General features: G+C 39.7%; 1 protein-coding gene across 1 annotated transcript; it reads left to right on the forward strand.

The window, feature by feature from the left end:
* Window positions 1–236: 236 nt before the first annotated feature.
* Window positions 237–3,425, forward strand: LOC127802181 (protein FAR1-RELATED SEQUENCE 3-like). The gene is made up of 6 exons (XM_052337887.1): window positions 237–249; window positions 396–646; window positions 888–1,010; window positions 1,764–1,990; window positions 2,086–2,172; window positions 3,344–3,425. The coding sequence occupies exons 1-6, from the start codon at window positions 237–239 to the stop codon at window positions 3,423–3,425; spliced, it is 783 nt and encodes a 260-aa protein (XP_052193847.1).
* Window positions 3,426–15,958: the final 12,533 nt, after the last annotated feature.

Genomic DNA, 15,958 nt, shown 5'->3' on the forward strand with positions numbered 1-15,958 from the left:
AGTGCTTGAATTTGGGCCTTGTTCATCTTTGTTTTTGGTGATGTGATTTTTGTTTGTCATAGTAGAGATTTGTGGAATAATTAGAGCATTACATCAATACAAGATGAGTGTAGGGTTTAACTATAGGGTTGATGCATGAGTGATGTTAATGGCCAAATTTTGGGTTTAGTTGCTATTATTTTTTAGATTTTATTACCAACAAGGAATTATATTTTAAAAGACGAAGGAAACCAACAATGAGTGACATAGGTATGTTTGATTTTTTTCCCACATCTGGCACAGATTTCTCAGACTACAAGTATATAAAACAAGCTTGCTAAAGGAATGTATGTGGATAATGCAAATTATAAATCTAACATTATATTATCATATTATTGTACCTTGTTTTGATTTAGAAAATCATACTGTCCTTGCGGAATCATTTGAAGATAATGAGAGAACTTTGGTTGATAATGAGCAAATTATTGAAGATAATGAATGTCCTGCATTAAACAACGAATTGCTAGAAGATGACAATGAGCTTATCCCTAATGTTGGAATGAAGTTCAATGACGAGAAGGAAGTTTTTGAATTTTATAAAAGATATGCTTACCATGTGGGTTTTCTTGTTAAAAGAAGGAGTTCAAAGAAGGGAGATGATGGGCAGGTAAGATATGTGGGACATGTATGTTGTCGAGAAGGCAAAAAAAAATATTAAAGCTAGCACTTCTCTGAACCCTCAACCAACAATGCAGTTAGGGTGTAAAGCTAGGATGACAATATGTTCAGATGTTTTAGGGACATGGCGAATAAACATGGTCCATCTTGAGCATAACCATAAAACAAGTCCAACCAAGTCTAGGCTATATCGATGCAACAAGCAATTAAGCGAACATGTGAAGTGACAGCTTGAAGTGAATGACATAACTAGAATTCCATTACACAAAAGTTTTAACTCAACTATTGTTGAAGCTGGTGGATATGAGAACTTGACATTTGTGGAAAAGGATTGCAGGAATTACACTGATCAGGTGAGGAAGTTAAGACTTGGGGAAGGAGATGCTGTTACTTTTCAAGTTTACTTTTCGAAGATGCAAGCCTTTTGTCCGAGTTTTTACTTTAGTGTGGATTTGGATGAAGAGTACTGATTGAAGAATGTCTTTTGGGCTGATAATAGGTGTAGACAAACATTCAAGGAATTTGGCGATGTCGTCACATTTGATACCACATACCTGACAAATAGATATGACATGCTCTTTACTCCATTTGTTGGTGTAAATCACCACGGCTAGTCAACACTGCTTGGATGTGGTATAATTTCCAATGAGGACACCAAGACTTTTGTGTGGCTCTTTAGGACATGGCTTGAGTGTATGAAGGGTCAGGCCCTTATAGGAATAATCACTGATCAAGATAGGGCCATGCAAAATGCTATTGAGATGGTCTTCCCTAACATAAAGCATAGATGGTGCTTGTGGCATATATTAAAGAAGTTGCCCGAAAAATTTGGGAACCATGGCTGCAAGGTTTATATTCTTTCGACCGTATATGACATGATGTATAAATCACAGAGTCCTGGAGAATTCAAGCAAGCCTGGAATTCAATGATTGAGTAATATGTATTGCATGTCAATGATTGGTTGTATAGACTTTACAGAGAAAGAGATCGGTGGGTCCCATGTTTCTTAAAAACTAGGTTTTGGGCAGGGATGTCAACAACGCAGCGAAGTGAGGGTATGAATGCATTCTTCGATGGATATGTACACTCGAAAACCTTGTTATAGCAATTTGTTGAACAATATGAGTGGGCAATGAGGTGTAAGGTAGAAAAAGAGTTTCAGGCTGACATTAAGTCATTTTCTCAAATGATCCCATCTGCATTGAAGTATCCCATGGAGAAACAATTTCAAGAAGTCTACACAATGGAAAAATTCAAGGAGATTCAAGAAGAGTTCATTGGGACGATGTATTGCACGATTGTGTCTGCTAAAGAGGGATCGTTGGGTACGAGGTATGAGGTACAAAAAGATATTATATTTGACAAAAGAGTAAAGGAAAAAAATATTCTGTTATTTTTGAGAAAGAGAAATGTGATATTGTTTGCAGTTGTCACATGTTTGAGTTTAAGGGAATAATTTGTAGACATGTTGTGACAATATTGATCCACAATGGTGTCATATCAATTCCTAAGAGGTATATCTTATGACGATGGAGGAGAGATGTCAGTAGATCCTACATGAGGGTTAAAATCAATTACAATGGTTGGATTAGTACACCTAGGTAGTTAAGATACGATGAGTTGTGCAGTCAATTTTCCTAGGTAGCCAACTTGGTAGCAAACGATGAAGAACGAACTCGGGCAACCATGGACTGGATCTAGTCTCAATTGAATGCATTGAGCATATCCTATGCGAAGCCAAGCTGTGATAGTAATATCTATGTTGAACACAGTGTGCAAGAAAAAATCCCTGATTGTTAAGAGACAACAACAGCTTCAAGCGAGTAAATAATGGATCCGAGATGCTCCTGGACAAAGAGAGCCCCAAGGAAGCTTCACGAGAAAGGCCCATTGGAAATAAGTACTAAGAAAGTGAAGGTATATTTGTTATATTTTTTACTTGCCTCAAATTGATGATGTGCTCGATTTCTTGATTTTAATGGTTATTACTTTCATTTGATGCCTAAGTGGGATTCTCAAAATCAATCAAAGGCAAGGCCCCTAGGCAAAACATTATTCGAGATGCTCAAGCATTCAATCAAACTTTTCTACAAGATGCACAATATCATGCGCTCCCACCAATCTCCTACCCACAACATATGTTGGTAAGTAGTAGGATAAGATTAGGTTAATAATATAACTTAGATTTGATGATTTTTTGCAATCTCTTTTTGGTTATATCCTATGCTTTGCATTCATATTTTTTTTCATCTAATTAATATTAAAGTAGACTACACAGTAACAAACTTGGAATGCTACTCACGGAATGCCTATGGTTCCAACATTTGGCACGGCTCAGCCTTTTATGCCAATGTACCCGCCTTACCGACAGTCGAATGACAACTCACTAGATTTTTGAGATTGTAAGGCTTTGCATACAACTAGATGTGTGTATAGAGAATCCTTCATTCTTATACGAATGAATGTTAAACCTTTAGGACATGAGTGTATTTAGAGCACTCATACATTTATTTGTCCTAAACATGTGCATGGCATGAAAGTTTTTATAGCTAAAAATAATTATTTTTTTTAAAACAAACCTATTTTCTAACCTTTTGAAACGTGTGCATGCATGATTATTATGTTGTGGATTTATATGTCATTGTTTTGAGTCTCACAATCTCATCTAACACATACGTTAAGCAGATGGAAGCTTCAGGTGGAATCCAAAATCTTTTCAGCTGCTTCCAATAACTTGACAAAGGACATGCAAGAGCAGTTAATGTAACCCTGAACTTCCTTGCTTTGCAATTGCCAGTAGCTAGCATAGGGAAGTGGCATGCCTTGGGGTTTACTTCATCCACGATTTTCTTGACACAGATGTTATTTCTGGCTTCCTTTACTCGCTAACAAAGCAGTTGTTTCTTTTGACTTTGAATTTAGATTAATCCATGTACTGTAAGCTTTTCTTTTTGGCTCTTTTCTCCACCAATCCAAAGGGTGTTTCTTTTTGTGTATTATTTGTCGGTTGTAGCTGGAAGTTTAAAATGGATATATATGGAGTCAAAGTATATGGACCTTGCAAAAGTGAGTCAACTTACTATGGATCTCCATTTGGGGGCGTTTTTATTATGTGAATTTTTTCCTTTTACAATTATTTCACTTAGCTAAAGAAATGGTTTATCAAGTTTTTTCTTAAGGGAAATGAAGTTGTATAGCCCTTAGATTCTAAAAAATTCCCTTTCATTCTTCAACCATGCGTGGACAAATGAAGACAAAATTTCAGATGAGCTTGATATTATGTAGCATGAATCCTATTATGATGAAATGAGTTTGCAGATTGCCTAGAAATGTAGTATCTAAATGTAAAGGCATTCTTATGGATGGAATAAGAAATAAAAAGAATTGTATTAAAAGATTTCTGTAGCTCTTGTTAGCTGCATTATAAATTACTTATCTCCATTGTTGAGTAATCATGTAATTACATTATATCGTCCCACATTTTACGGTTAATCTTGGAGTAATAGCAGCGAGATAGTGCTGATATTACTGAAGAGTTGACTGTTGCATTTGGATAAAGGGGAAATTTATTAGCAGGTGTAGTATGTTTGCCAGACCTCCTTGTATATGATGTCCGTTTAAACCCATAAGCACCTCATAGAATAAAGAGTTCAGCATTCTATTACTAGCTTATGCAAGTTCATAAAAACACTTGTCTAAAGATACATAACTTTTGCATGTGTAGTAAAGTCACTTATTGAATGTAAAACAGGTGACAGGAGGTAATCAAATTGATTATATACATAATTAACAATCAATAAACAGACTTTCATGTTTGCTACCTGTTTATACACTTATTACACTAAAGCTAAATACCTAAAATTACTATCATCATTTTTCATCAACCACACAATCAACAGAAAACAACTAAATCCTAACACTATTAGACCCCTAACAAGCTTAACATTTTTCATCGTACACTCTTGAAACTTCATTTTCAATAGAAAGTTTTCTTCCCTTATACACTTATGATCTTGCTCAAGCTTTAATGTCCTTTCTTTTCTCCTTACGACCTTTTCTTTAAAAATTCTCACTTGTTCTTCAAGTATTCTCTCCTTTTCAACTTTTTCTTCCATGTTATGTTTCAACTTATCCAAATAAACACCACATAATGCTTTCTCATGACTTGTACGTTCATCATCGATCCATTAAAACCATCTGCAATCATCATCCTGTCACCAAACTATCCAACAATCAATTCCATGTTAATTAAAACTTTTTTCATTTATAAGATAACTTACCTTCCAAAATTGACATTGCAAAAATTTCCTCCTAGGATTAGATTTAGTCCATGATGTATAGCACCAAACAGGTACACGATGCTCACACATTATTCCTTGATGAGAGGTAGAAGAGTTGATTGAAACTTCACTCATTTCCAAATTAGAAGTCATCTTAATTAAAAACAATCAAATTTGAAAAATATGATTTTCCGAAATGATTGTACCTAAAATGTTTTAACATTGTCAATATCCTCCCAATTATATGCAAGTAAAGTATGTAAAAAATATAATTAAACATTACATGAGACAAGAAAAAAGTATATAAAAAAACCAAAAAATAAATGCGTCAATAAAACATAGAAATAATCCTATGATGTCACTTGTTAGGAACCATATATATAATCGCTTCATTAAAAAATTAAAATATTCCCTACACATTATTTCCACATTCAAAGGAAAAAGTATCTATAAGTGTATATCTTACTATACATATAAGAAATGCAGAGATTGAATCTAATATAGACAAACTAAAATAACAAAAACCCATAAACTAAAAGAACAAGCCATAGTAGTAGAGGTTTGTTTCTTTTGCTTGTAAAATTGAGACCCATACCAACTTTAATTAACAGCCTTTAGGAATGGGAACAAAAAATGAAAGGACAGGAGGGCAAGTGTTGTACACACATATCATCATGTGAAATCTAGCTATCAACTCTCACCTTAAGACATTTCTCTTTCAGTCACAAACTTTAAAGTAGTCATGGCGGCCTCCACCCCACCTCCCAACAATAACTATATGCCCACTTCATTTCCATGCAATCCAGTACATACGTTTTTTTATTGATTACAAAACATTATACTATATATCTCTCATCACCACCAACACTAAGGCAAGCCCTTTGAGCAAAATGCCTTCATATCATAGCTGATATATATTATGGGCAAGTTAATTAATTCATTGCTATTCTTTGAACATAACTTTCTTCGGATCCTATCAAATCAAATTATATAACAATATCAAAGAAATTCAAGAAAAATATCTTTCTTAATTTCTAAAATCATTGGCGAGAAGTGAAAACAACATGAGGGAGTTATGGTTTTCAATATACTAATTGCAACACTAGTGGTTAGTTCTAGGCTTCTAGAACTAACCATTATCATATGTATTTCAAGAATTTCCCAAGAAAAGCTTGTGTGTTGTGAGATTAACCCAGTAACTACAAACCAACAAAGATTCATATCCAACAAGCAACGAACATAGCTAAAACAAATACATAGTGAATACGTATTTGGATGATGTAAAACCACGTACTAGTGGAGAGATTAGGAACCGTAGATAATTAGGAGTTACTGCTATTGCATTCAATGGAGAGAGAGATGGCAATGGAGGGAAGATCTGGCGGTGGCTGACTTGGAGGAGGCGGTGAGCCTGACCTCCGATCCCGCATTGCAGAAAGAGCGAGTGAGATAGATGAGAGTGAAAGAGAGAGTGAGAGGTTGCAGGTAGCTGGTGGGTTTCTAAGCTCTGTTCATGAAAGAGAGAGTGAGAGTTTGCAGGTTGTTGGTGGGTTTCTGATTTGGGCAAGAGAGAGTGGGGTTTACAAGCTTTGTTCGTGAAAGAGAGAGTGAGAGGTGAGAGAGGAGGTTGCAAGTTGCTGGTGGGTTTCCAATTTGGGCAAGAGAGAGGGGTTTTCAAGCTCTGTTCGTGAAAGAGAGGGTGAGAGGTGAGAGAGGAGGTTGTAGGTTGCTGGTGGGTTTCCAATTTGGGAAAGAGAGAGGGGTTTTCGACCTCTGTTCATGAAAAAGATTGTAAGAGGCGAGAGAGTCAGAGAGTGAGAGAGTCAATAAGGGCGGGCTTTCAAAAAATTGAAATACTCATGATATATTTGTGTTAAAATATCGCGAGATTATAGAGTTGTCTAACTTTCTGTCTATCTTTACGTTCGTGTAGCATTTTCCTTTTAAAAAATATATAAAACTTTTTTATTTTTAATCAATTAATTTATTTTTAATTTATTCCTTTATTTTTAAAAAAATAATCAATTAATTAATGTTTTTAAATTTATATTAAAAAATATAAAATATAATTCTGGAAAATAGTGGTTGGATTAGTATAGAATTTATATGCACGGATATATAATAAGAGGGCTTCGCAGATTAGATGGTTTCGCGCGCACACGCATAGGGGAGGTCTCGAGTTTGAAACTAGCGAAAGGGAAGGATGGAAATTTAATTTCTAACATCGCCACATGGCACACATCGCGACCACGTCGCACGCAAGGGCCAGGCGTGCACGTGAGCCCGTGCGTGCAGCTGGGCGCGGGCGCGGGCGGCAGGGCATGTGGCCTGTTCGCCCAGAAATTAAAATTTTAATTTTTTTTTAATTTTTGCAGCAATTTAAAATTAAAAAAATTATTTTATTTTTTAATTTTTGCGGCGGTTTCGAAACCACCGCTAAATCACTTATTTTGCAGCGGTTTAAAAACCGTCGCAAAAAATATAATTTGGATCGTTATTCCAGCGGTTGCTGAAAACTGTTGCTAAATGCTCCGTGACGCCTAATTTAGCGGCAATTTTCAAAACTGCCACTAAAACTCTTTGCGACGGTTAAAAATCGCCACTAAGTGCAAAATAAATCACTGCTAAATGCTGATTTTTTTGTAGTAAGGAGGTGATCGCGTCCATGGAGAGAATGGTATCAATTAAGAAGCTTGAGTCACCCGAGTGAAGCGTGTCTCATGAGATGAGTGTGTCTTCCAAGAGAAATTTCACTCTGGAGAGGATAGTGTCTCTGGAAAAGGCGTCTCTTTGGGTAGGGTTCGGCTTGAAAGATTGGTTTTTGGGAAGATTTGAGGTTCTTCTGAGAATGAGGCTTGTGGCTTTCGAAAAGGATTGAGACTCTTCTGGGAAGGATGTTGGCGGCTTTTGAGAAGAAAGCGATTCTTCTAGAAGGACTTGTGCTTCACCTGGCTCCCTCCTGCCCTTGCTAATAACAACAAAAGGTTAGAAGTCTCGTGGGGATTCCTTGCCCCCAAAGACCCTCCTATACTTAAGTTAATACTGAATGTAGATAATTACGAATTGAAAACAGTTAGAATGCAGTACATATCTCTTGATTTTACCAAATGTGGAAGTCCATTTTTCTTGTCCTTTAGTTGGGTATTTATAGGGCATGGAGCACGAGGATCTCGATTGGACACGTATGCAATATCGTCTAGATCTCAGGGACCATGTGTCGCACATCCCTAGAATGGTGGATATGTTAGTGTAGGTGCTCTAGACCCAATCAGATTGGGCAAATTGTACACTGACATTTATAATCATATTTCATATCGAATAAAGAGTTATTTAATTCTATAAGAAGTCGTTCTATTAGTTTCTTGTTATTAATGTAATGATTGGATGAAACTAGATAGAAGTCCATATGATGTATACTGTGATTAATCTATAAAGATGTGGGATGATGCATCACAGTTTCTCGACATCATTAAATGTCCCAAGTCGTAGCAATGTCAAGAATGGACATTGACAATTGCGGTAAGACTTGTATGTGCTATGTTTTTGCTATGTGATAGCAATGGGGACTCACACTCGTAGGCATGGGGATGCCTAGACAAGTACATAGGTGACCAATGTTGGAGAACATGTCACTGGACATGACTCGCCATGAGAATCCATTTTGGTTATATGTTGATGGTATTCTCATACGAGATGGGTGTAACTAATCCTTGGACCTGAGGTTGTCACGGTCATCTCATAAGAAGACCGATATGCTTTGACATCGTTTCGATAGGCCTAGATAAAGGCTGCATGTGGGCGATCGTTGGGCATATCTTGAGGCTTATGGAGATGGGTGCGTAACCAAGATGGGACTCGTCTATCCCTTGATAGAGGATGATGTATCTAAAGCGCCTTCGGTGGATATTCACTTTAAATCCATGGCCATGGTGAAAGAGATCAATAAGGAGTTATTGATTCACTTTCTATAAGTGCAGATATCCGGATAACCGAAGAAAGACTTATGTGATCATAATCAAGCAACACATTGCCAACTTGAGATCACATAGGATACATGGACGAGAGGATCGAATTACACTGTAACCATGCTCGTGAAAGGTTATTTGCGGATTACGAATCCTTCTGAATAATTGGGTAGGCATGATGCCTTGCTACAGGCCAATCTTGTCTTATGTGTTCGTACGGACACATTGCCAACATATTCAGGAGCCTAATGAGTCATACGCAATAGGCACAGTCCCTGGCTTAAACCAGGAAAGCGGACGTATGGTTAAGTGAGACACTTCGGCAAGAAGTTGTGCCGTCGTAGGTTCTCTCGGGAAAAGAACAAACACACGTAATGACGTCGATATGACGAGGGGTCGTCATAAAGGAAAAAGTTTCCTAAAATAGCAACTAATTAAATTAGAAAGTAGTTTCTAACTTAATGATTAAATTAGAAAGAAGTTTCTAATTTAATAATTTGGGCTTAATTTAATACTTGGGCTAAATAAAGTATTTGGGCCAAATATTAAATTAAATTAAATATTTGGGATAAATAAGATTTGGGCCAAATATTAAATATTTGGGGATGGATTAGATTTGGGCCACATATTTATAAATAAATTTGGGCTACTTTAATTTCTAGTTGGACTAGGATTAATGGGCTAGCCCAATCCATGTCCCCTAGGGTTTGGGAAAACCCTAGGTGGTTGCCTCCCTATATATAGCCCTTTATGGGATGCCCAAATTAAGCTACTTTTATTTTGTTGGTTTTCAAGAGTTGAAAATCGATTCTTTTCCCGTCCATTCAAAAGCCTTGTTAGGAGAAGGAGCTAGCACTCCCATTCCGCTCTCTTCGCCAACGGACGCGCGCCGCGTATCACAAGTTAGAGGCCGGACACTTGGACGGCTTGAATCCGCAAACGACTTAAAAATCTAAAGGTTAGATTTACTTTATTATGTATGTGATTGTTTGATTTCGACGTTGATCCAATCGCCGGGATCGGGGTAAGGTTCAAATTTTTGAACTACGCTGCTTGCCCCGTAGCGATCTTGCTTTACTTTCAGTGGTATCAGAGCCATCGTCGAAATATTTCAATTCCTTACGTGCGGATTCGGTTATGTTGTTATTTGTGAAATAATTAAATAATTGTTGCGTTTATATTTTTGGATTGCAAAACGTTTTTGGGTGAAGGGCAAAAGATCGTGTATGACACAAAAAAATGGCGAAACTGGGTTCGGGGTGCATACGGATGCACCAGAGGGCCGAAAGGCGAGGCCACACGGGGCCCGCACGTGCTGGGCGCGGCCAGGGGCGGCCCAGCACGTGCAAGGCCCTGGCAGGGCGCGGCCGCGTGCGCGCGCAGGCGCTGCAATGCGCTGCTGCGCGCGCGCGCAGGGCAAGGCCGCGCGGGCGCGTAGGGCAAGGCCGCGAGGGCGCGACCCGCGACCCGCGAACCGCGAGTGGCCCGCGGGTGCGACCCGCGTCCCGCGGCCGACCCGTGCGCGGGCAGGCGTGACCCAGCGGCCCGCGCGCGGCCAGCTTGCCCTCCAGCGGCCCTCGCGGCCGCGGCCAGCACGCCTGGCGCAGCCCCAGCTTGCCAAGCGCGGCCCTTGCGCGGCCCCAGCTTGCCAGGCGCGGCCCTTGCGCGGCCCCAGCTTGCCAGGCGCCGCCCTTGCGCGACCCCAGCTTGCCAGGCGCCGCCCTTGCGCGCCCAGAGCGCCAGGCGCGGCCCAGCCGCGCCCAGTTGTCTTTTTGGGCTTCCCGGCCCCTCCCGCTCCCTCGGGCTTGGGTTTGACCTTTTCCCGGGAACCACGTGAAGCACCCGGGCCGACCCTTCGGTGGCCCAGTGCGTTCCGTTCCTCTTGGAGGGGCTCGGCCAAATTGTTTGGCTATTTATTTTAATTTTTATCCGATCCATGAGTGTATGACACTTATGGGCCGTGATTAAAAATGGGTCAGGGCCATTAATTGGGTTATTTATTAATTATTGGGCTGCTAATGTATGTTTGACATACATTGGTTGATCCAAGGCCTGTTGAGCCTTGTTAGTTAGACTAATGGATGGAGCCCAAGCCCAACACAATTAAAACAATTTTGTTTTTCCAAAATTATACAAATTTTCAATTTATTGAAAGCGTTTCATTAAAATTGAAATAGATGCGACAATTAATTAACATAATCTAAATGAATCAATATAATTGATTGCATGGGTGTATGGTATGGATCGAGTCGATTATTTATTTTATGTTGGGAATGAATTCTTGTAAATTTGGTTTTTGAAATAGGGCCTGCGTGTCCTGCCTCTCTTATACTCTGATGTACATTCTCTTCTCATCTCACTCCCCCCGAATGTAACTCGGGGTTTCTGATTCTATGTAATGTATGTAGAATAGAATAGAGTAGCGATAGTTGTAGTTTGTATGAAGAGCAAGAGATGGAGCCAAATCGAAGACAAGATTCGAAGACCAATGAAGGCTTGAAGAATGTGTTTATGAAGCAAGATGTGATTCTTCACCTAGGTTTGACCCGCTAGCTTTCCTTCTATGGCTCGAGGGAGCTAGCCGTAGTTATCCATACCATACACCGGTTTGAGTCGTTTATTATGCATTATTAATTTGATTAATTGCATGTGATGAGACCTAAATAAATAAATAATAAATCTCTCATTAATATTAAGCCAACTTGCCTTCCATCATTATGAAGCATTAGGTTTCTAGCTGGCACTTGATTTGTTGAGTCACTCAAGATCATGTCACCTATGATTCCTATGCTTCATGGGCCATGAGATGTCCCTGAATGATGGGTCCGACTTAACTAGAAAAGTGGGGTTTGTTGAGTCGTTCAAGGCCTCGCTGAGTACAGAGGCAAAGATTGGGAGTCACATAAGATGTGTTTGACAAGGAGTTGTCAACCCAATGAATCTAGGAGTTGCATGGAGATGCAATTGGTAGCAAGTACCTACCTAATCAATCCTAACACAATTTGTTGATTCACTCAAGGTTGTGCGAGGGGAGATGGGATCCTAGCCTACTAGGAAATCTTCCAATGGGATTTCCCGAGTTATGTCTTGAGGGTGGCAAACTCGTAGAAAATAGTGGGAGCAATCATAAAATGTTACTTTTTGCAATTTATGATTTCGTAATTAAATATGATTATAACATTTTTCTCTATAATTCAGGTTGTTGATCCAGAATGTCTGGAAACGTGTCGATAAGATCGATACTCGATGGCAATAATACCTTCAATGGGATAAATTTCCTCGATTGGGAGATGAATGTGAGGATAGTCCTCACTCATGAGAAGATCCTCTATACGATAGAGACACCTCTTCCTCCTGAACCATCACTCAAGGATGCCGTAGCACATGAGGCCTGGAAGACACACAAGGGTGATATGATCACTGCTCAGTGTATCATCCTGGCAGCCATAACCCTGGAACATAGGCGTCAGCATAAGGGTTATACTGCCTATGAGATCATGGTTAGGCTCAAGGATCTCTATGAGGAGCGAACTAGGCATGAACGTTATGACGTTGCTAAAAAGCTCTTCAGGTGCCGTATGGCTGAGGGATCATCTGTTGAAAAGCATGTCACTGAGATGATAGGCTATATTGACAGATTGTCAGAGCTTGGTGTGGGTATGGATGCAGAACTTACCCTTGATTTTGTGCTACAGTCCCTTCCTGATTGTTATGGACAGTTCATCATGAATTTCAATATGATGAATATGGATAAGACTCTTGGAGAGTTACTGTCCATGTTGCGGGAAGCCGAGCCCGAGATAAACAAGAAGGCTAAGGGAAATGTTCTCTTAGTTGGAGGTCCCAAGGGGCGCAAGGGCAAGCTAAAGAGTAAGAAAGCCAAACAGAAGAAGAGTTCTTCCACAGCGCCATCTGGAGGAGTCCAGAAGACTAAAGCCCGTAAGGGCAAGGAGGATGCGGTCTGTTTCCATTGTAACAAGCCGGGCCATTGGAAACGGAACTGTAAGGAATACCTTGCAGAGGTGCAGAAGAAGAAGAGTTCTACTTCGAGTACTTCAGGTATTTATGTTATTGAAGTTAATTTATCTACTTCTGATCAGTCCACATGGGTATTAGATACTGGATCTGGTGCTCACATTTGCACTTCTGTGCAGGGGCTTAGAGGTACGAGACGATTGACTCCAGGAGAGGTGGACCTACGCGTCGGCAATGGATCAAGAGTTGTTCCATTAGTTGTAGGGATTTTTTCATTGACATTGCCCTCTGGCTTGTGTTAGATTTACATAACTGTTACTTTATTCCTAGTTTGACTAGGAATATTATTTCTATTTCTTGTTTGGACAAAGATGGATTTTCTTTTTTATTTAAGAACAATAGTTGTTCATTTTATAAAAATGAGTTGTTTTATGGTAAAGCAACAATATGTAACGGTTTGTATGTTCTTGATGTTGATACTCCTGTTAATAACATAAATATTAAGCGACTGAAATCAGGTGATTTAAATAGCACTTATTTATGGCATTGTCGCCTTGGCCATATAAATGAGACTCGCATATCCAATTTGTATAAAAATGGATACCTTAGCACATTTGATTATGAATCATATGGTGCTTGCGAATCTTGTTTACTTGGCAAGATGACTAAGTCTCCTTTTAAAGAAAAAGGGGAGAGGGCCTCAGAAGTGCTAGGGCTTGTGCACACTGATGTATGTGGGCCCATGTCCACCCAGGCTCGAGGTGGGTATGTCTACTTCATAACCTTTACTGATGATAGATCACGTTTTGGTTATGTGTATCTCATGAGACACAAATCTGAAGCTTTTGAAAAGTTCAAGGAATTCAGATTTGAAGTAGAGAAACAAACTGGAAAAAGCATTAAAGTACTTCGATCAGATCGAGGTGGTGAATACTTGAACAGTGAGTTTCTAGATCATCTGAAACAGAATGGGATTTTCTCACAATGGACTCCACCTGGAACACCAGAGATGAATGGTGTGTCTGAAAGGAGGAATAGAACCTTGTTGGACATGGTTCGATCCATGATGAGTCGCACTGAACTCCCCATTTCATTTTGGGGATACGCACTCCTCGCCGCGATCTTTATTTTGAATAGGGTTCCAAGTAAATCAGTTACTCAGACTCCATATGAGATATGGAAAGGAAAGAAGCCAAGTTTATCTTTCCTTAAGATTTGGGGTTGTGAAGCTTATGTCAAGCGTGTTGATAGTAATAAGCTAGAACCCAAATCAATAAGGTGTTTGTTTGTGGGATATCCAAAAGAAACAAATGGATATTACTTTTACCACCCACAGGAACAAAAGGTGTTTGTTGCCAAGCATGCGGTATTCCTTGAGAAGGAATTCTTAGATGCTGTGGTTAATGGGAGGAATGTTAAACTTGATGAGATTCGAAGTGATCCACAAATAGATACTCCCCTCCAGGAACCCGAGGAAGATCAGACACAAGATGTTGTGTCAATTCCCCAATCTTCCACACAAGGACTTCGTAGGTCAACGAGAGTTCGTCATGAGCCTGAGAAATATGGATTTCTCATCTCGACACATGGAGATGTGCTTCTGGTTGAGAATGATGAACCAAATACCTATGACGAAGCAATGTCAGACATTGACTCTAGGAAATGGCTTGAAGCCATGAAATCTGAAATGGATTCCATGTACACTAACCAAGTATGGACTTTGGTTGATCCACCCGAGGGTATTAGACCCATTGGGTGTAAGTGGGTCTTTAAAAAGAAGATTGACATGGAAGGTAATGTACAGACCTACAAAGCCAGGCTCGTGGCCAAAGGTTTCAGTCAAAGAAAAGGAGTTGACTATGATGAAACCTTCTCGCCTGTAGCAATGATAAAATCCATTCGGATTTTGCTTGCAATAGCTGCCTATCATGACTATGAGATTTGGCAAATGGATGTCAAAACAGCTTTCCTCAATGGAAACTTGATTGAGGATGTGTATATGACACAACCCGATGGTTTTGTCATCCAAGAACATGCAAATAAGATTTGTAAGTTACAAAGGGCCATTTATGGTCTAAAGCAAGCATCCCGGAGTTGGAATCAACGTTTTGATGAAACAATCAAAGAGTTTGATTTTTCACAAAACGAAGATGATCCTTGTGTTTACAAGAAGATTAGTGGGAGCGCGGTGGTCTTTTTAGTCCTCTATGTAGACGATATATTGCTCATAGGGAATGATGTTCCCATGTTGCAATCAGTTAAAAAATGGCTTTCAGAAAATTTCTCCATGAAGGATTTGGGAGAAGCAACCTATATTCTGGGAATAAGGATCTATAGAGATAGATCTAGGAGGTTGCTAGGACTCTCCCAAAGCACGTACATTGACAAGGTGCTAAAGAGGTTTAGCATGGAAGATTCTAAGAGGGGAAATCTTCCCATGTCACATGGAATACATCTTTCCAAGGCTATGTGTCCGAAGACACAAGATGAAAGAGATAGAATGAGTCGAGCACCATATGCCTCAGCCATTGGCTCGATCATGTATGCCATGTTATGTACGAGGCTTGATGTTGCATATGCTTTGAGCATATGTAGTAGATATCAAGCTGATCCAGGTGAAAAACACTGGATTGCAGTGAAGAACATCCTTAAGTACTTAAGAAGGACTAAAGAGATGTTCTTGGTATATGGAGAAGGAGAGCTTACCGTGAAGGGGTTCACAGATGCCAGTTTCCAGTCCGACCATGATGATTTTAAATCACAGTCGGGATTCATATTCTGCCTGAACGGCGGGGCCGTTTGTTGGAAGAGTTCCAAACAGGAGACAGTTGCAGATTCAACAACCGAAGCCGAGTACATAGCAGCAAGTTCATTGGTGAACTTGGAGTGGTGCCCAACATTGTTGATCCAATAACAGTGTATTGTGACAACAATGGAGCCATCGTGCAAGCGAAGGAACCACGGTCTCATCAACGGACTAAACATGTATTGCGGCGTTACCATTTGATAAGAGAAGTTATCAGCCAGGGTGACATGCGTATAGAGAAAGTACCGACGGACGATAACGTCGCAGATCCCTT

The sequence above is a fragment of the Diospyros lotus genome, chromosome 5, assembly GCF_014633365.1.
Source record: "Diospyros lotus cultivar Yz01 chromosome 5, ASM1463336v1, whole genome shotgun sequence".
NCBI classification, from domain to species: domain Eukaryota; kingdom Viridiplantae; phylum Streptophyta; class Magnoliopsida; order Ericales; family Ebenaceae; genus Diospyros; species Diospyros lotus.